Here is a 22221-nt window from a genome sequence, read left to right on the forward strand (position 1 = left end):
CCGGGAGGTAGCCCGGCCTCCAGCGGCAGCGCCGAGCTGCCCCGCCATCGCTCTGACCCGCGGGAGTCCGGCCGCCACGTCTCCCCAAGCACCGGCCCCCCCCGCCGCCATCTTGGTAACGCGCCGCCAGGCGGAAACCCCCTGCCCCGCGCCATGGTGCGGGGTAGGGCGCTGTGGAGCTGCTGCGTGCAGCTGGCCGCGCTGCCCTCAGCGTCGGGTGGGCGAGGGAGGAAGCCGCAGCCGTTCAACGGCTCCTCCTGGAGAGCCGCGGAGCCGCCGCGCAGGGGGTGGAGCGGCAGCATGGAAGAGGAGGAGGAGGAGGAGGAGGACGAGCCTCCTCAGGGACAGCAGCAGCCCGGGAGGTGAGCGCCTCTCCGACGACTGGCAGCGCTCGAGGAGGGGGGTCGCTGCCCCCACACCTTCCTGTGGGCAGGGAGGGACCGAGCCAAGCAGCGCTCCCTCCTCACGCCGGCCCGGAGGAAAGGCACCTGCCCGACCCGCCGCGCTCAGAGCCCGGCTGCCGGCCGCGGGCAGGGCACCCGGAGCCGCGCAGCGCTGCGCACCTGCTCCGAGCGCGGCTCGCTAGACTGAACGGTAGCGGGAGTCCCGCCGGGTGAGTGTAGCGGGGGTACCGCGCTGAGCCCTGCGGGAGGCGGCAGGAAGCGGGGCTGAGGCGGGGAGCCCCGCCAGCGGGGCAGAGAGAGCGCGGGCGTCCGCTCAGGAAAGTTAAGCGGTGGGCGAGTGCTGGCTGTTGGCCCGGAGCGGCAGCGCAGCCCGGTGCCTTCCCTCCCTCCTCGGCCCCGGGGTGGGCGCACACTGCCGGTGGCGGGGCTGCCCCTGCCCGGGAGCCCGCGGTGTCCCCGCAGCCCCCGAAAGGTGCCGCGGTGGCTGGTGACAGACCCGGCCAGCTCCAGAAACAGTTGGGGACGCGGGCACCCTTCCCACCGACGAAGGAAGCCCTGGAAGAAGTCCTACCTTCTCCCGCCGCCCTCCCAGCGGCGATGCTTTCCTTTCCCGTAAATTGACGGTAAAATATGCTGCAGCAGAGCGCAGAGAGAAACAAGTTATATAATTATATAATCGCCTGTAAAAAATAATACGCTTCATGGTATTGACGGTTTGGCGAGTGTTTTCCTTTGAAGGGGAGGCGCGAGCAGATGTTCTTGAGTTGCTTGGTGCGAAGTGGAAGATCCTAACAGTCGTTTAATGTAATTAGTTCAGTCAAACAATCCCAATGATCGGCCATTATCTCTAGTAAGGGTTTAGGGAGAGGATATGTTGAGTGTGTTGACAGTATGCAGTCAAGTTTATCTTCAACTTCTGCAGAAATGGCTTTTCTAGTGACCATTACGATTTCTTACTCCTTGCTTTGCTAAATACCGATTATGAAGCTAGTTTTCAGTTTTAAAGGAAACTAATATCGGTGTTTTTTCTGTATTTTTCAAACTACACCAACCAAAGTGATATAAAAAAAATTAAAGGTAGTGACAGGATAATCAAATCTGTTTCCTGGCAAAAGACTCTTGAAAAGTTACGTAGTTTTTAAGTCATAGTAGCAGCTTTATCATTTAATAAAGTAGGAAGCCTCATTCATTTGTAGGTAAGGCTTTAAGGAAGACAAGAAGAAATAAGATTTTTATCTTACTAATGTAAGAATTACTGCAGCAGATGCTTTAAAAATGCCCCAAATGATCTGAAATTGAAATATCTATTATAAAAGTATAATGGGAATTTTGAACACCTGGAGATTAGAAAGTACTCTGTGATTCACTTGCTGTGATGGAGAGGACACCGTGAGGAAAGGAGGAAGTAAGGGACGACAGTGAAACGGTTCCAAATATAAATAACAGTTAATTTGCATTAGCTTGTCCCAGATCAAGAGAGATCTGCAGCCTCTTTAAAAGGAATCAGTTGTTATTATTATTCTCTTGTTTTAACTAAGTAGATTTGAGGAATTGCCTCAGCAGAAATCTGCTATTTTCTCAGCCTTTATAAGTTTAAGATAGGACCAACACTGCTAATTCTCTGTAGAGAAACAGCTTTTAAGTTCTTTTCTGCAAATGGGAAGGCAATTGTTTTGCCTGTAACAAGGAAAAAGGAGATGTTACCATGTTAATTCTTGCTTTTACAGGTAGCATCTGCTGTGAAATTATTGTTTCTTTTGTCACATCTAGGAATCCCTTTCTGATCTCACTTTGATTTTTTTCTAGTCAGTTGCTGTAAGTATGTAGCTTTGCAGTATGTTGGGTAGCACTGTAATAAGAATCCTACTTCCCATACACTCAGAGCCAGGATCGAGGTAAATCACTTGGTCATCTTATGTCTAATTGCAGCTTTGAGTAAAAAAGATTTTTCAGTAAACCAGATGTTGCACTTGGTTTGAATATCCGTAGGAAATCTAGGAAAGTAGCTACCTGTTATTTACTGTTTGCATGTAGTATCTTAGTATTTAGCAGCTGTATAAAGGAGGGTTTTGAATAGCATACAACTGCGCCCAAGCAGATAAGCCTTATAAGGGTTCAGCAAAGAGAACTGGGAATTACTAAATGACACTATGAAAACACTTTACTGCATTGTCTGAAGTGTGAAAAACAAGGTTTGGTAAGATGTTGTGTGAGTGAAAAGTGGTAAGGAATGTATATTGAGATGTGTATCTTGTATTTTCTTGTGTAAGACCTGTTACCATGGTTGGAGCTGGTAGCGCTACTGTCTGCTGAGTAAGGCTTATGATAAGATATCAGTTTTTAATGCTTATAGTATTTGGAAATAGTTCCAGTTGTTTAGGCAGAAATTCCCCATGCTTTGAGCCATTTTTTGAGGGATAGTTTCAGTGAGGCTCAGCTGTTTCTGAAAAAGAGGTTGTGGCAATAACAAGTTGTTTATGTGTGTCTATTTAGCTGTTATTCAAACAAAACACTTTGTCTCTTTAAAACACCTACATATTTAGAATGGAGCCTTGAAAATAAGTAGATGGCTCATACCTGTGCTGGAAATGTGCCTTGATTCTTCCATGAGAAAAGAACCAAAACAACTTTTAATATTAACACTTTTGTTGGTGACTAATAACCAAAGCCCTTTGCATTTCATTCAGAGTACATGAAGAACATCATAACTTAGAGTCGTGGAGGTGGAGTAGAATGCTGGTTAAATATAGGAAGAAGGGTTGCCATGAAAAATGCTAACTTGTTTTAATGTTAAGAGTTTCCATGGATATTTGTGTTTTGCGGTGTCTGATGTCCTACCACTTGGATTTTTTTTAGTGGCTGTGTTTCAGTTGAAGTATAAGAGTGCTGTATGGTATATACTTTCTATCTTTCTACTGTGAGGTTTTGGAGATTCAAAAAGATTTGGAAAGGCTGATGACCTTTTGGCTTGCCTCGTGTGAAAGATGGTCTTTGAACACTTACATGCAAGAAAACCATACCTTTCGACTAAGAAATACTTCTAATTTCCTTATCTTAACTGACTTGGAAGTTGTTTAGATTTTGATAAATTTGAAGTAAAATATTATAAGTAATTCTGTAAAGTACATATGTGTATGGGGTGTGTGTGCATACATATGCAGGCAGATGGAGAGAGAGAATTTGTTCAGAGAAGCAAAAGCTGAGCTTATGTTGAAATAAAGTAGATTTACAAAAAATTTAGAGAAATACTTTTATATTGCAGAGAAATGACATTGGGTCCTATGTGCTTGGACTTTGAACTGAAGAGAGGGAATCAAATACACAGTATTTAAATATGTACATGAACAAAACTGACTGTGTAACAACTTAAAAACTAGCTTAGCACTTGGGTGTTGCTGTGCTTCCAGGACAGCTGAGGCTTTACAGTGTTTTAAAGGTTTATCCTCAGTGTGAGTCTAGAAAAAGTTTGCATACAAGTTTGTTCCTTTCTGGTGTAGGGAGAAAAGGAAGCAGCAAATTAAAAGGCTTCATAAGTGAGGTGGAGATAGCAATTGTGGAGTTGCAGACATTAAAGTGCCAGACTTTATTATAAATGGAACTGCTTCAGGTCCTGCTTTGCCACAAGGATCCTGTGGATCAAGGTTTTAACATGATTTCTATGCACTTTTATGGAAACAGTTCTTGCGTTGCCTTTAAGGCCATGTGCTACAAAGTAAATCAGATTTCTGCCATAGCATGTTCAAGTGGAGCCTTAGTTTCATTAAACATGTAGTAGTATTTCTTTTCAGACACATCTAATTGATGTTAAGACGTTAGGTGGGAAACCTTTACCCTCAGGACTGTGTGCGAGCTTGTAATATTTTAAAACTTTTAGTTAGGAAGAACCTGTTCTATCAGCTTCAACATGATATAATAACTTAAAATACTAAACCCATGATGCATAAGCTGTTAATTCATGGGACTGGCTAAAGTGGATTCATAAATGCTAAACTTTTAAGACTGGTCATTTTTTCTCACAGTAAGGCCCAGTCTGGAAAGGTTTGCCTCTGTTATTAACTATAGGCACAACAGTAGACCAACAATGAACTGCTCATTTGCACAAATACTTAGAGGAGTAGAGCTACTGACGGAACACTAAAGTTGGTGTCCAGATACTGTTGGGTTGGTACAAGTTTCATCTTTGCTGTTTTGGAAGAGCTTTATTGAAATTCTCTACAAGTGTGAAGGGCCATCCATGGAGATCATCATTGCTGTTGGAATCCACAGTTTATTTGCCCAGCTGTGTGCATGTGCCATCTTCTTTTCTGATTTAAAATTTGTCTGCATTTGGTTTGTGATTCGGCTCCTGTCTGGCATACCATAATACAGCTGTAATGCACAAACCTCGCTTCTCTATGTTGTCAGCCTGAATCTTGCAGAGCAGGTAAGAAAATTCAGCTCTTAATGTTTTCAACATTCTTCCCTTTTCACTGTGTAGTCATATGAAATTACTTGTTTAGGAGAGCAAAGGAAAGCACTCTCTGTTCCACTGTAGGGAAATTTGGCTCCTGCTTGCCTTTGGTGAGTGCTTCAGCAATAGCACAGAATTACACTGCTCGTGTGTTAAATCATAATGATAGTTTAGGCTGCTCTTTTAAATGTGATGGCCACATGCCAGCTTTTGGATACTTTTATTCAAAACTGCAGTAAAAGATGAGGGCAGAGAAGGAAATAAGTTATTTTAGTAGGCCTGTATAGCTGAAGATACTGGTTACTGGATCTGTACCTCTGTTAATGTGTGTGATCCCTACAGACAACTACTGTCACATCAGCAACAGGGACAGGCATTTGTAGCACCTGGAAACAAAGGGAAAATAGTTAGGTATTGTTCCAGGAAGAGACATCTTTATGCAGCTAATACAATGCCCATAGCTGATCAGATTTAACCCAGGGTTGAGAATAGTTGGCTGCAGGTACTAATAGACCTGACTCTAAATAAAGCCTGTTTGCATTTGTATCCAGGGGCATGTAACTGTGTGGCTGAAAGGCACTTGTGATGGCTGTGAATAACTTACTGTTGGTTTAGTTCCCTGCTGAATGCCAGGGTAGTAGAGGTCAGAATGTGTGGTAATGGGAGTGGGCTGCCTGTTGGGTGGGAGGTGGTTATTGAATTTGCTTGTTATAGTATGAAACACTGTTCTTGGAGGAGGCTGCCAGAGGGTTTAAGCAGCATCAGTTCTAATGTGAATGAAATCTTAGATAGGGGATAGATTGGAAATGAAATGTATTAAGGGTAGGAGGAATCACTGAATCTAACTTGGTGGTGCATGTAACTGAGCTACACTGAGTGAATTCTAAATGGACGATATTTAATGAATTACTTTTGTAATAGCAGCACTGGCATAAGTAGTTTTTGTTTGCAACAGTATATTCCTGTTCTCACCCTTCCCTGTCCTAGCCAGTTTGTTGGTATAAACACTTGCATGGTTATACAGTGATGCAGGTGAAAATTAAGTGCTTCTGTAAGGGATGGGAAGGTAAGAGATGACTATCAGCTAGATCAGCTTCTTGAACTAATTTATTATGTGGACACAAATGTTTGTTTTGGCAAGCCTGGGGAAGTAATGAGGGCAGAAATGGGTTGGCTCATAATGGTGGCTGCTTAAGTAAGGCAGCTGTTGTAAGAATATGCCTAAGAACAGATGATACTGAGAAAGTGCTTCATGTTTTATTTGTTTGTTGTTTTTTTTCATGTTATGTCTAAATAAAACTTTGTTTTACTCTGGATCCTCAAAACTAGGCAAGAATGGTGAAGGATTAATACTAATTCTATGAGGTTGTTTATGGAGAGAGCTATTTCTGTTTCTGTTATCAACTCACTTGTTATCTTTCTTAAACAGTACACAGGATCACTATGGAATCGGAGTACTTATACTTACAGACCTAATGAGAACAGAGAACTGGGCTGGCAACCTATAGCTTTTCTCTGAAATGGGTACATCCAAGAATGGAAAAAGGCTGTACTGACATGAATTTTCTGCTTTGTGGATGTATGGCAGTAGGATATCACACAGAATCCCAAGCTGTCTGTTAAAATACCAAATAATTTGAATGAAATTTTCTCCAGTGCTTGTTCTTGCTTGCAGCTTTTAATGAGGAATCTCAAACAATAAAAGTATTTATAGATCAACTGGTTGCAAGCTTGAGAGATCTTCTTTGTGTGAAATCCTAAGACCAGGAGCATCTTGAATAATTGCTGCTGCAGTCATAAAAATAATGTTAAGTGAAAGAAAACTTCCAGGATGCACAGCAATATCCAATTTGCAGCAAGCTCAGGTTCTGGCTTTGTTAAGTGTACAGTGATACAATGAACAGCCTGGAGTCCTGCACAATAAAAGTTTAAATATGTTCAGAATTTTGCAGGCTCAAACTGTTCATTAATTAAAGCAGACAATTTCAGATCTGAAGGAAAAATAAAAGCACAGCCAAAACTTTGCTGGCAGTTGTTTGATGGTTGAGTGTGCTGGAGCAAATACCTTTTAGCTGGTATCTCTCTCCCTCCCCCCCTTAGTTTTCAAGCCAGAAAGTGTGCTTTTTGTAGTCATAAAAAATAAGTATGTTTAAAGGAGACTTCGGAGTTGTGTAGCAGTGTGTAGTTTGCAGAAAGCTCAGGTTCTGGCTTTGGTAAGGCTACAGTGGTGCGTGTTTGCGAGGAACTGTTTGCTGTCCCTTTTAGGTGATGTGTAGTGCAGCCCAGTTCTGGATGTAGTCTATACAGACACATGGTGATTAGAAATGAACCAGACCTCTTGCTTAAAAAATAGAGAAAATTAAGGATATTTGGAAAGCTATGGAATGTTTGCAAGGTAAGTGTAAAGTTTTGTGGATTTTGATGTGTTCCAGTAAACCATAGGTTCATAGTAATTATGAAGTTCCTAGCCTTCTTTTCCAAAAAGCACTAAAATGTTTAACCTGTTAGTTATTTTCCTAAATAAACAGAGGACTGAAAGCCAAAAGTGTTATTTCCAAGTTTTCAATTGTATAAGCAAAGCTAAAATAAACAATTGACCCTAAACCTGTTGTCCTGCAGGCTATATCCCGTTTACAGGTGTAAAAGCCTGTTTAGTGGGACGTAAGACATGGATTTTCTGTGCTACCTCTTGCCTGATCTACAACTTCTCTCTTGCTTTGTGGATTACTAGGGGCATCTTTGTATTTGGTGCTGGAAAACCAGTTATGTGAGATCTGTTTTGATTCACATTAAGCTTCATCCTATTCATCAGCCAGTGGTGTTCTTCCCTTCGGTTTAGAATACCTTCTGGCCTTTTGGATTTGACATGACTAATGGTCTCCATTAGTAGTCTGTATGTCTTGGTCCATTTTCTTTCCTGAATTCAGTTGAAGTTGTAAAGCATCTCTGAGTACAGAGAGGGTGCTTGCATTGCATCTTGTCTGAGCCCCTCTTACAGGTTGTGATGATCCACTTGCCCTTGTTTGGGCGTGAGTAACCTCATCCTGAAGGATGGATTCCATTTGTTAAAAAAAGCAGTTAAATGCTTTTAAGTAGAATAGTGTTTTCTCTCTTTGAAAGTCTGGAAAAGACAAGATTTATTGTGGAACCTTACAGTAACAAATATTCACCAAGGACATGACCACCCTTGATCCAGGGTGAACACAACTCTACACCAGTCTGATTTCAGTGTCTCTATCACTCATAATTTCATTGGTAATCCAGTGCTTAATTATTTCTCAAGTGCCAAACTATTATTTGAAGGGGGGAAGAATTCAGGGAAGCTGGATGAAAAGTCAGTTCATTTCTGATTGGGTATTTTCTAATGTTTAATATATACCTGCCAAATCCCCTTTCAAGCAAGGCTTTCTTTTGCAAAAGGGTAAGAAGGTTCTTACCCTTGGTTGGACTAATAAGTGGTTGAGTTTTACCCTAAGGTAATCATTGGTGGCTTTCAAGAAATGATCATCTAACTTTTTATGTAAGAAAAATAAATTTCTTTTACTGTATTCCATGAATATTCTAGGATGTATTTTACCAGTTTAAATGAAACAGAAATGAACTGGCACGATTGATGCTTCAAAGGAATCTATAGTTGATCAAGAATACTTTGTCAGTTAATTGTTTGTAAATGTGTCCCTTGTGTAAAAGGGTTGGGTTTTTTTTTTGTGAGGTCTTTCACCTCTTCGGTTGCTTATGGAATACTAATGAAAGTAATATATGTACATCATGTGGAAAATATGTTGGCAGACAGATACTTGCAGTGTCTTAAATGCTTTGGCATTGTCTTTGTTTAATCAGCATAGCTGATCCCTGCTTCCCCTAGAGGTTTATACTTTCAGAATAAGATCAAAGGTTTATATGAAAATTTAAGCAAAAGTAGAATTCACCTATTTCAGAGATGAATGGATAAACAGAAGCTTAAAAAATAAAAACCTTAGGCACTCTGGTCTCCAATATAAAATGTCTTGTAGGAACAATAATTACAGTAGTTATATGTATTTAAAAATCAGACATCTGAGATGTTAGCAGAAGAATTTCCTGGAATTAAGCACCTCTCTGATTAAACTTCTGTGATTTGTTTTCATGATGCTTTCTAGCAGAGTAGATGTTTTATGCCCTGTCTGCATGCTTTGCTAAAGTAATAAGCTGACTTGGCATTGAAAATATTCTTGAGGAACGGCAAAGAAATCCCAATTCTATTAAGCTAAAGTAACAGTTAAAATATCCACTACAATTTTGGGGGTATTCCCTCTGCCTTTTTGTGGCATTCATTCCTTTTGTTACCATTTATGTGCTTCAGATGGCACAGAACAGCTGGGTGGCTGTTTCATTGGGCTTTGCATTTGAAGCTGGATTCTCACCAGTAAATGCATTTGTGTTCAATTTGATAACACTTTTTATACTTGTCTAAAACCTTAGCTGTCGTGTTGTGGTGGCAGTATGCTGCTTTTTCTTTGTAATCATGAACTTACGAGGGTCATGGTGAGTTACGCAGTTTCTAAGAAAACTGTGGGCCTTAATTTTGTTCTATGAAAATGTTGTTCAAGTGACCTAGCTTTGGTACCTCAGCCCAGTGCTTCTCATAGATATACAGTTAAAGTCTGAGTATTTGAGTTAATGAAATAGGAGAGAGGTTTTCCACAAGACTTTACAATTTCTTACTAACAATATTCCTGCACCTAAGCAGTTTATCACACTGTGTGTTCCTTACTAGTTATCTTACAGTTTTCATCAGGTAGAATTTGTAAGTACCAGAAAGTTGAGTTTTCTTTGAAATGGCAACCTATTTATTCAGAAACTCAGAACAGTGTATTTACTCTCGATGGAAACTGACACATTCAACTTCAACTGCATTGCTGCAGCAACTTTAAAATAAAATAGGCAAATTGGGGTTTTTCACCTTGCATATAATAAGATCAATAGTTCTCCATACTCCTGAACTGCACAACACTTAAGTGTAGTTTGGAGTGAGAGACGCTGACTACTGAACTCAGAATTGTCTAAGAAATATGACAGAATTGTGACTTCACAGGAATAAGCTTTTCTCAGTTATTATCTCACTTTTTTAATATTTTGCAGTGGAATTAAGAGCAGACATTGAGCTGTGATTCATTTGAGATGTTCCAGTTTTCTATAGCCTTTTGCTAGGGAGTTCACTTAAATGTGTATCAAAATTGTGTTTGACACAGTTACTTTTACTATTCTTACAACAAGCTTTTCCTTTGTTTTAGACAAAATAGGAAATAGGACCAGATGTCTTGTGTGTTCTGACTTCTCTGCATGTATGTGCATCTTGTTGGTAGGAGTAATGTGTTATTAATGCTACATGAGGCTGCTGCTCTTACTGCAAAACAAAGTCACTCTATAGGCAAATCCCAAGGTACTGTATAGTTCTTATTGTCTCTTGGTCAGGTTTGCAGGGTCATATTACATCAGGCACTAAATGTCATAAGTTTCAGGAGGAATTTACTATTCTTCCAAAATGTAAATTAAGGAACCCTTCCCCCTCTTGCAGATAATCTAGTATCTGAAGCTGTGCATACCAGGGAAGAAAATTCTGCCAGAACTACAAAGAGATCTCGTGTCTACTTGCCACAGCATGTTTTTGAAGTCTTTTGTGTAATAGCAACTGTTTTAAAGCACATTTTGTTGAGGAAAAATTGCAGTGGATCATAAACTGAGAAGGGCAGGCTTGTTTCTGATGTGTGTGAGAATATTCGACCTGATGAACGCTGATGTTAGTCCAAGAAAAGATTGACTAATTTCAAATTTATTTTAGCTCTCCTCAAAAAGATATGGATAAGAAAACAGATGAAGAGCAACCTCTGACTGCATGTAGCCAGTACCCTAAAGAAGCAGTGAGGAGACGTCAGAATTCGGGTCAGGGTTCCAGGGGCAGTGATTCTTCCAGGACCTCCAGGAAAAGCTTCAGGCTGGACTACAGATTAGAAGAGGATGTCACTAAATCAAAGAGAGGCAAAGATGGGAAGTTTGTCAACCCATGGCCAACATGGAAATCACCGACCTTGCCCAATGTTTTGAAGTGGTCCTTCATGGAAAAAAATAACAGCAACGTGCCGTGCTCGAAGCAGGTAAATACTTGTGTGTTTTCTGTTCTTGATTGAGACTGCTGTTATTTATTAATTATGTTTATTAATCAGTAAGATAGAACAGTTTCTAACTAATACATATTAATCACCTTTTGGAGACTTTGCCAGGTCTTCTTTTTCTGATTTTATTATCACCCATTCTTTTCAAAAGGTGGGTTAATACTTTTTGCCTCTATTTTTTTCTCTCCATTCTGTTAGTTCCACACCCTTTGATTTACCCAGTTCAGTTTATATTTACAAAACCAGCAAAAATGGTTCCCCAGCTGAGTCATAAACTACAGTTAAAGTCTTTCCTTTTTAATACATGTTGCCTTGGGAAGCATACTCCTAAGCATCATTTGTACTGCGTGTAGTAGCTGTGGCATATCTCATTTTACACATTTTGCCTTTTTTTTCTGACTGCCATTTACTACATAAATAACACCTCTTTTTATATTTTTAAATGAAAATGTAATAACTAGTTGCTGCCATTTACTCATGAAAGTGTTTCAAATCTGTATTTTTCTGCTTTAGTACACCAGGAGAAAAAATTGCCTATGTTAAAACGAGCCTGAGCAAGTATTTGTTCTGGGATACTAAAAGTACAGAGCCAGTTTACTGGGAAACACCATTATCTGTTCGTGCTGTATTGCTCCTGTCAGATATTGTATATAAAGAAGGAGGTGCGCAAGCAACCTCTGAGAGAAGCTTCTTTTCTGTGAAGAGTTGTATATACTGGAAAACCATGGGTTATCTTTGTGGCTACAAGGAACGTTATGGTGGCTACAGCTTGGACAGTTGGGATTACTTCTTGGTATATTTTCTGATGTGTGTCTGACTGCACTTTGGAAAAGCTGCGCTGAAGGATGCACAGCCAAGGAAAGCATTTGTGAACAAATAGGTGATGTTAATGCTGTTAAGCATCTAGGAAGGCGTGCATAAGCTATAAATCTCAGTCATTATTTAGAAAAGAGCTTACGCTTTTAATTTTTATCTTATGGAATTACCTGCAAAAAAAAAGGAATTTGATCAGCTTTATGGACAGGAAAGCAGTCTTACTACCACATGATGGTCAGAGGTTTGGGGATTTCTTAAGGGTGTGTGGCATGAAACATGTTTAAGAGAGAAATAATCTCAGCTATAATTGTTCTATTATAATAATAATTTACCTTTGGAGAGAAGCACAGCAAACATACATCCATCTTGTGTGCCTTACACCAATTTACTGTTTTAAATATGGAGTCCTGCTTCTAGACATTATATGCACCTTTAGTAGTAACAGCAGTTGTGCCTCACTGTGTACTGCTTTCTAAGTACTGTGCTGCATTCTCATACTTTGGCCCCATTTGTGTAGAATTCATGCCTTGTCATTTTCAATTGCCTTTGAGCCACTGCCCTATTCCCTATGTCTAAAACAGGCTTCCTATCTTGCCAGCACCAGTGGGAAACCTGGTTAGTGACTGAAGTACCTAGAAGACAGTGCTACGGTACTACAGAGTGCAGAATACACAGTCTCTGATGGCAGTGGACAACTGCAGCACTCTAATTTACAGATTATCCCTGCAATAAGGGATGATTACAAAGAAATCTACACTGTGTCAGTTGTAAAGCTGTCTCTCTGACCCAGCTGGGTTTCATTTTAAACTAATTTTATTGCTTTGCATATGAAAATTTTTAATTAAATGTCTGCAATTATTCAGGAGACAGTGAAATAAATCAGAAATGGGAAAACCTAGATAGGGATCAATGAAATGCACTCCTGAGACCTCAGCCATTTTGATGCTTGTTCCAGCTACATTTGTTCCATGCCTAAATCAACCTGTAAAGTGCTTCTGAGCTTGTTTAAAATTCAGACTAAGGGCTTCAGACTAAGGACTCTGTAGCTTATTTAGCACTGCTAGCTAGTATGTCTTTCAAGCAGACTCCTACTTCAGTTTCCACACTGAGTGTTCCTAGTGCTACCCTGCAATGCTGGGCAGGTTTAGGTTATCTGTACCAAGTGCTTTGCATATGGAAAAAAAGCATATTATCCAGGATATGTACTTCAGTCTGTGAAAGCTACATGTATTATAATCATGCCTTCACAACAAGTCTGTATCATTGCCCAGAATGCATAGGTTTCTTGTATTTTCATTACAGGCTTAATTAATAACTCTTTTTAGTGCTGTTTGGAGTATCTTTAATTACTGGTTGTTGGATCAGCCTTTTAGATTGTTCTCATTTCTTTAAAATCCAGTGGTATTCCAGTATGCACTAAGCACCAAAAAATCCTCAGCTAATTAGTTAGTCTTACCAAAGCCTGTCATGTGTTTCTTCTTGCTTTGCATTAGCAAGGAAAGGAGAACACGGGAGGGGGAAGGGGCACAACAGGAGGAATTTTGGTATTACTCTAGTGATGAAGATAAGCCAGTATTAGGCATGTTTTGCTTCTGTTGGTAGCTGGTTTGATGTGAATGCCATAATTCAAAGATCTGTTACAATTCTTGTAGTATTAATATGTTTCTGGTTGGTCTGACAGAGAACAGATTAAAGTCCCATAAGTTTATGTATTTTGTTCATTATTTGTATTCTGTTGTATGAGTTTTAAGAATTTCATATGCAGTATACTGCCAATAGAAGTTGTGTTTTAGTTTGAAATCTTACGAGTAGTGAGTCCTTATTGCTTTAAAAGGTAATTCTGGGGATTTTGTAAATATTTAATGTATTTTAAAAAACCCAAACAAGCATAGTCCATGCGCTGAGGAGGAATATCTTTAGCTATTTCCCTGTGTGATTTATTGTGATAGCTTAACAAAATGCATGAGGAATCATTGAATCAAAAGCCTCTGAGGAGTCAGTAATTTGGACCAGCCTGTGTATCACAAACCTGTAGATCATCATATGGACTCTGTGCTTTCCCTTTTGTGCTGCCTTTGCGCTCCTGGTTTGCCTTCAGCTTTTGTTCACACAATTTCATTTAAATAGATCAGGATACCAGTCATTTGAACTGTGTTACTCTTTAGTTATCAGTCTTCCTGTGTTTCCTTTACAAATGCCTTTTGTAGTGATTAGTTCTACTTTAAAATCAACTGTTCAGAATACTTAATGGTGTCAATGCCACTGACATTCCTGTAAAGCCTTTAATAGTGCAAATGTGTTAGAGTTTTACCTGAGGCGGCAGCTAACCCCCATACAGCCACTTGCTCACTGCTGGAATTGGAAGGCTAAAAGTGAGAAAACTTGTGGGTTGAGATAAAGACAGTTTAACAGGTAAAGCAAAAGCCGAGTGTGCAAGCAAAGAAATTCATTCACCATTTCACACGGGCAGGCAGGTGTTCAGCCATCTCCAGGACAGCAGGGCTCCACCACATGTAACAGTTACTTGGGAAGACAAACACCATCGCTGTGAATGACTCCGTCTTCCATCTTCTTTCCCAGCTTTATATGTATATGAGCATGACGCTACATGGTGTGGGATATTCCTGGGGTCAGTTGGGGTGAGTTGTCTCAGCTGTGTCCCCCCCCATGTCCTTATGCACCCCCAGCCTACTGGCTTTGATGCTGTGTAAGTATTCTTCAGCAATAGCTAAATCATCAGTCTGTTATCCACAGTTTTCAGCACAAAGCCAAAGCACCATAAGAGCTACTAGAAAGAGAATTAACTCTATCCCAGGTGAAACTAGTACAGTATGTTTGAGTCCCAGTGAAGAACTTACTGTTCACATCTGCCAATTGGCATTATTTGATCTATTGCATAATGATAGTTTACAAACTAGTTTGTGTCTATCAGCAAAAATAAAGAGTATTCATTTAAAGTTCTTAGAATAATTTCTAGTCTACCTCTAAAACTAACTCCTTAAAGACCATTTTCCATTAAAAACGTGCTTGCTGACCTAAATTGCATTATGGCAATTAATTATTAAATTTCATGTCTGAGTTTTAATTTCTTTGATAGAATCTGATTTGTTGACTTAACCACATGTAATATGTGGGTTGTCCTAACTTCCATTTTGGAGTACTATGTTAATTTTGTTGCTCTTCAACCTTTTTACTTATTTTAAGCTGAAGTATCACAATATAACACACTCTGTTGTACAGATTTCTCCTGCTGGTGTCATTCCCATGTGCCTAGACTGAAAAAAAGTGATGCTTTTTTCTTGGAAAAGCAGTGGTTTGTCTCAGTCTAATACTCATACTTCGTTTCTTCTTATGTGAATTAAGTGATTGTATTGTGCTAACCTTGCATTCAGTTTTATAGAAGACTATTTCTCGTTCTTGGAGACAGTAATGAAACTTTTTCAGTAGATGTGTCTTGTCCATTAGCTCTCAGAAAAAGCAATGTCATGAATATTTTATTACGTACAGTGGAGTTTCAGGGGGGTGGAGGGGTGTATGTGTGTGTTTTGTTCTTTCCCACCATATGTCCTCCAAATCAATAAAATATTGTGGAGAAAATAACTTTCCTGAAGCTGTCAGGACTGTTTTAGCAAGGGAAGCCCTAGAATCTCTAAATCACAGCATCAGCTGGGCTTTTAAGGCAGTAGGAGGTCAGCTGTGTGTAAGCTTGCTGATAGTGTTAATCTACTACCCTAGACCTAAAGAACTAGAGCAGCAACCATTGCAGGGAGGGCTTCACTGGGAACCAAGGTGCTGAGACATCTGTGATTACCAGGGAGAGAAGAGTGTCAGGAGTCTGTAGAAGCTGCCAAAACAGGTAAAATCTTCTCAAGTGGTACAAGGAGTTCACACCAGAACTGTTTGGGAGGAGAGCCTTATCCATGCTGTGGCTGCACTAGAGGTGGTCAGGAACGTCGACAAGACTTTGGTTGGTTCCTTTGGTTTGTTTTGTGAGGCTTTTTTTGTTTGTAGGTTGTTTTGGGGAGGGGGCGGTGGTGATGGTCATTATTATTATTGATTAGGAAAACTTTTGTATTACAAACAAAACTTGTGCACAAGCATCTCAACCAAACTGCAGGCAGGAACGTAACTCCAGTTCAAAATGAGAGGGTGAGTGGTTATTGGAGATGGGTTTCCATAGATAACATACAGCCATGGCCCCCTTTGTATGAAGCTACACATAGAGTCCAGTTTGGAAGCCGATTGAGCTGAAAGCTGTCTGTTTTCCTCCTCTGGATTAATGTTCAGCTAGATTGGTTCTCTGACCTGCCAGACTTAAATGAAGACTGCACAAGTATTCACGGTGGAACAAGAGGGCAAGTGGGGGAAGGTTTCTTTGTTATACTGGAGTATGGGTTTAGGTTGATTTGAAGTTGTTTGTGGGGACTGCAACTTGAACATACAAGGAGATCAGTATAGTGATTTATTCAGTAATAATTAATCTTTAATTACCTTGAAGGCTTCAATAAAACACGAGAAGCACAGCTAAGGGCCTTAAGGTCCATCTTAAAAATGAATTTGCTTTTTGAATGTTTGTTGGATTACTGGCAGGATGGGAAGAGAGAACTGTAAAATCCATCATCAGCCAAGTGAGGTGAACCTCCATGTGCTGCTTCTGTATGTAATGGGGGGAGAGAGAGGGTCTTATAAAGGCTAACAGAACAGGTTTTATGGAGTGCTGATGGGAAAGTGGCATTCTCTTTCATCTGTGGGTTTGCAGCTTGTGCTAGGACTTAGGGGATGAATCTTCTAGTGCAGGAGCTAAACCTGAGCGTTTGTTACAGTAACAATGTGCATGTATGTGTGTGTATATATATATATATATATATATATATTCTTTTGCAGGTCAGGGAAGGCCAATCAGTTACAGAGCCTTTCCCAGGATGCTGCTGTGCTTTTTGGTGCTTTCACCATGATGCTGTTGGACTCTCTCTGTTAGTAGGTCTCCTGGCCTGATGGGATACTCTCAAGCTCTGTCTTCTCTCGACAGAGAAGTGAAAATGTCACAAAAACCTAAGATGAACTTAAGAGAGAGTAGCTGGGAAAATGGTCATTAAAAAGGCATCTAGTTTGTGGTGCAGTTCTGCAATTGTCTGAAAACACTGAACAAAGTGCAAGTCCTGACTGTAATGATTTGTGCCTCTCATGCAGTTTTTGTTCCCAGCGAGTACATTCTGGAACCTGTCATGCATGTTGTGTTCTTTTTTGCTAGGAACTGGATAAAGTGCTTCCTGTGTTAAAACCTTACTTTGTTGAAAAGCCAGAACTTGCTGGGAAGACAGGAACTGGTCTGCGAGTCACATGGCTGGGACATGCTTCTGTTATGGTGGAAATGGATGAACTTATATTCCTTACTGACCCCATCTTCAGCCAGCGAGCTTCCCCCACTCAGCTGGTGGGTCCCAAGCGCTTCCGAGGACCTCCGTGCACCGTAGAGCAGCTCCCCAAGATAGATGCAGTCATGATCAGCCACACTCACTATGATCACTTGGACTACAACACCGTAATGAGTTTGAATGAGCGTTTTGGTAGTGAGCTGCGCTGGTTTGTGCCTCTAGGGCTGTTGGGCTGGATGCAGAGATGTGGTTGTGAGAATGTGATAGAACTGGACTGGTGGGAAGAGAACTGTGTCCCTGGTCATGATGCGGTAACTTTTGTCTTCACCCCTTCGCAGCATTGGTGCAAAAGGACTGTGATAGATGATAACAAGGTTCTTTGGGGCAGCTGGTCTGTCTTAGGACCATGGAACAGGTTTTTCTTTTCAGGAGATACTGGATATTGTGTTGCTTTTGAACAGATAGGCAAAAGGTTTGGACCTTTCGATCTTGCAGCCATCTCCATTGGAGCTTATGAGCCAAGGTATGAAAATCAAAGTTTGATCAAAATACATAAATGGAGTTATATGCTGGTGACAGAAAAAATACACCCAGAAGTGCATCAGTGGTGATGCTTTATTAAGAATATATAGTAGAATGTAGAGGCGAAAGAAAGTGCTGAGGTGAAAGGAATGGCCAAAAAAAGCAGGCAATTGGAAGATCAATCATAGAATACCAGGTTGGAGGGGACCTCAAGGATCATCTCATCCAACCTTTCTGGACAAAGCATGACCTAGACTAGATCTTCCGGCATGCTGTCCAACACTGGGGAGTCCACCACTTCCCCAGGAGATTATTCCAATAGCTGATTGTTTTCACTGGGGAAAAGTTTCCCTTTGTCCATTTGGAATCTCCCCAGGAGTAACTTATGCCCGTTACCCCTTGTCTTCTCCATGTGACTCCTTGTAAAAAGGTGGTCTTCGTCTTCTTTGTAGCCACCCATTCAGATAGAGCTGAAATGTTTAGGGTACTTGCCTGTGTATGTGTGACATTCTTGAAGAGTTTTTTCCTCTTAAGAACAGCAAGGCTGAATCAGCTGCCTTTCTTCCATGAAAAACATTGAGTAAAAATCTGGAATTACTTTGTGGCATTTATTCTGAGATACCATCACTTAATCCAGCCCACTTAATGTGTGCAATTTGCTGCATTTTACTCTTGCTTGAGTCTTTGCTGGTTTTGCAGCTTATCTGGAGATAAAGATGACTCCTTTATATAGAGTGTGAATCTGCTTAGGCATCTGGATCCTACTTATGATGGGGTATTGAAACTTTTAGATGATAACACACACAATGCTGGAAGCAAAGCGTGCATGGGCTGGGAAAGGAAGATAGGAATCTGAGCAACATGGCAAAAATACGGCATCTTTTAGGAATTATCAGGTTCACTCTTCTGCTTTCCCACTGCTCCCTTAGGCTATCTTCTGAAGCACACACGTTTTGGTGTGCATTGCTAGCATGAGTTTTTTTCAGTTATGAGTTAATCTATAGCTTTAATGCCTCAAGGCACCAGTAATCATAGAATCAACTAGGTTGGAAAAGACCTTTAAGATCTAGTCCAACCATTACCCCAGGACTGCTAAGCCCACCACTAAACCATGTCATTGATGACCTCTTCTACACGTGTTTTTAACAGTCGCAGGAACTGTGACACCACCACTGCCCTGGGAAGCCTTACTGTGTCCTTAGACTATTAAAAATATAGATCTGTTTGAAAAAAATCTGTTTGAAAAAGGGAGTGAAATACATGAACTGCTGTTTTGTGGATATGTTGGTATATTTCAGCTTGTTGATTTTGAGTGTTTTCTATGTTGATCACACATACATGCATTGGTATTTCTGGGTTTTGTTTGTTTGGTTTTAGATCCTTTCTAACATCGCCAGTGAAAGTCAAAAAGAAATCTTGCACTGAACTAGGTGACACAAAACCATTTACTTTGTGTTTTGATAGGTGGTTTATGAAATACCAGCATGTGGATCCTGAAGAAGCAGTAAGAATCCACATTGATGTTCAAGCAAAGAAGTCTGTAGCAGTTCACTGGGGGACCTTTGCTTTAGCAAATGAGGTAAATTTCAACACTATAAATGAGTTCAGATTTCCTGAGCACATAGTCACTGATGAAGCTTTGCTCATGCAGTTTAAACTACATACCTGTAAATGTATACTTAAAGCATAATCTTGGCATGAGTGAAAAGTTATTACTGTTTGTACTGTTGTTCAAAACAATGCTTAGCTTTGCATAACCAATTACATAAAATATGTCTATGGTTAAGATTAATTTGAAGTACAGAGTTACTGAAACAAATGTGGTGGGTTTCCGGTATCTGACAGCTGAGCAACATGCAAGGTGGGTATGCATGTGCAATATGCAGGCAGTAAGAATTGCATGCCTGTATACCAGAACAGTATTTAGTAAATTCATTGCATAGTCTTTTTAATAGTAGATTCATAGTTAAATACCAGCAATAACGTGAAAAACCTGAAAATTCTGAGTTGCTGACTTTTTTAAACATTTTTATAAACCACCCCTTCCATTCCCAGTCCCCAGTTGTAATAAGGAGGTTACCCAGGTACCTTCACAGTGAGTAGAAATGCAGTGAGAAAGAAATACTTGCATTTACTTTGACACGCCTTATCTGGTAGCTGGTTTCCAACTTTCTCTGTGCAGCAATTGCAACACTTTCAGTTCAGCCCTGATGCTGTTATTTCTATTCATCTGGTGTGTCATGACTTGGATGCACCATTTTCAATCCACAGTGCTGCCAATGGGCTGTGTCACTTGTGCCCATGGTACAAACACTATTATGTATTTAGAAGCACCAAACCCGGGATGATTTCTCCCTGATAATGCCTTTTCTGAAATGTAACAAACACAATGAAGTAACTTCAGGGCACCTCACAGAACTGGCACTAGTTCTGAAACAGTAAAGCTGACAACTTCGTTTTCCTAAACGAGAGAAAGCGCCATCTGCTGACTTGCGAACTGTTCCTCCTCTGCTGTATCGGCTTCTCGGGAATTTAGGTCAATACGCTGAAGACTGAATTTTGGATGTCAGGTTGTCCCTTGCTAGTTACTCTGCAACTGTAAATGAGTATTATTATAGTTTAAAAACTGAAAAAGAACCCAGATATTTTGACAGATATCCTTCTCCCCGTTCTTAGATGTTTAAAATTTAATCCATTTCTTGTGCAGAGCAGTGATATTTCCCCCACCCTGCCTCTCCTATCCCCCAGATGCTGCAATGGTATGTTTTCTCTCATGTTATTCTCATTTTTCAGTATTACCTGGATCCTCCAGTTAAACTGAATGAAGCTCTTGAAAGATATGGCTTGAAAAAAGATGACTTCTTTGTCTTAAACCATGGAGAATCACGGGACTTGAGTACTAATGATGGATTTGAATAACGGAACAGTAGCAGATCCCTGTAAGCCCTCTTTGATTTGAGCTAGCAATTAAGGTTCCAAATACTACTAGGATGTACTTGCAAAGTAGATTTTTTTTTTGGGGGGGGTGAACTGGATTTGTAGGTGCTGGGTTTGTCGGTTACAGAACTAAAACTTGCATACCAATTTCATGCTAAATTTCACTAGTTATATTGTTTATAAATTTTGAGGTGATCAAAGAACTGGTTAATATGTAAGGTATTGTCTGGGAATAACTTGCAGTTTCAACTCTTATGTACACCACTGATAAATTACTGGGGTTTTGGGGGCTTTTTTGAACTCTTCATCTTACCTGCAGCAGCAATAATAACCTCAGTGCAGGACATACTCTTAGAGTTAATGGCTGACTTGAACGAGTTTTTGTTAGAATGTCATCTCCTACTTGTTGGTCATTAATCTTCAGTTTATGCCCTGTACCTTGATAGCTTCACTGTATGTTTTGTGGGGTAGAGTCTTCCAGTACAGCTGTGTTGTTAAGCACAAGCACAGTAAAAGAATTATTTTACTGACTGCTTCTACATTTTCATATACTGATGAACCACAAAAGCTGCATTTTACAGTGATATAAAGAAACGTGCCTTTCAGAGATAGACATAGTTTAATGTTGCGTCACTCATGTAACACTTAACTGCTGGTCAGAGTATTCTTTGTTTTGTCAGTGTTTTTAAGTTAGGCCAGAACATGTCTAAAGTAATTTTCTTGCTAAATGCAGTACATGAAATGGAAGAATCCCTTAATGGCACTTGTATTTACATTGACTCAGCCTATTACTAGGTACTTTTAAGTGAAATATCTTTAGCAAGGGCTGTGGTATTTTTTTCTTACAGCTTCCGTGTAATTTTTAAGTTGAATGAGAGATGCAGCATTGCTTACTATTGTAAAACTTGGCTAAATGTATCTGAATCAAATTGCCATGCTAATTTACAGAATTAAAGCCTATTATTGCCAATAAAAAGGGTTGTTAGTCTCCTTCATGATTCCCTGGCAAATGATTTTTCTGTCAGTGATTTGTTTAGGTCTGTGGGGGATGTGTATTTTTTTTTTTTTGTTGTTCTTGCAGTGCATTACATTTTATGATCAGAATCCATAAATCTAAATAAAAAGACACATTTTTCCCTGCTATTTTAAAGCATGAACTTCCAGCAACCAGTTCAAACCAGTTAATGAGATTTCATGCTATGAGCAAACTGAAGGAATCTTTTAACTGTTGGGAAGTGCTACAAGTCTTAAAGATCTTAATTCCAACAAAAAACAACACAAGGAGGTAAAGATCCATCAGTCCACGTTCATGCTGAGAGAGGGTTCAGGAACAGAGGGCTACACTTACATATAAGAAAACATAGCTTATATTCCTTTGGTGAGATTCGTAGTTGACAAATGTCAAGATTTCTTTATTTGAAAAGGTTATTCTAATATGGCCTAGATGTATTCACCAGAATTTGTTCAGAACTAGTTTAAAACTACTCTCAGTCATTTGGTGTTCATTTTGGGAGGGTATTTCAGGTGAAGTCTCTACTGGGCCTCTTATTTACACAATAGCTTCA

General features: G+C 40.1%; 1 protein-coding gene across 3 annotated transcripts; it reads left to right on the plus strand.

Moving 5' to 3' along the window:
* The first annotated feature begins 17 nt into the window (after window positions 1–17).
* NAPEPLD (N-acyl phosphatidylethanolamine phospholipase D) lies at window positions 18–21646 on the plus strand. Of its 3 annotated transcripts, none has more exons than XM_061366314.1 (5): window positions 18–362; window positions 10676–10988; window positions 17074–17720; window positions 19184–19298; window positions 20513–21646. In XM_061366314.1, the coding sequence occupies exons 1-5, from the start codon at window positions 154–156 to the stop codon at window positions 20636–20638; spliced, it is 1410 nt and encodes a 469-aa protein (XP_061222298.1). In that variant the 5' UTR covers window positions 18–153; the 3' UTR covers window positions 20639–21646. The 3 variants fall into 3 exon arrangements, with proteins under 3 accessions (XP_061222298.1, XP_061222299.1, XP_061222300.1); XM_061366315.1 differs by lacking the exon at window positions 18–362 and adding an exon at window positions 4892–7249; XM_061366316.1 differs by lacking the exon at window positions 18–362 and adding an exon at window positions 10412–10586.
* Window positions 21647–22221: the final 575 nt, after the last annotated feature.

Source organism: Neopsephotus bourkii, unplaced genomic scaffold (genome assembly GCF_033783945.1).
Source record: "Neopsephotus bourkii isolate Nb327-2 ecotype Australia unplaced genomic scaffold, CSIRO-AGI_Nbou_v1 NB_1328, whole genome shotgun sequence".
Lineage (NCBI taxonomy): Eukaryota > Metazoa > Chordata > Aves > Psittaciformes > Psittacidae > Neopsephotus > Neopsephotus bourkii.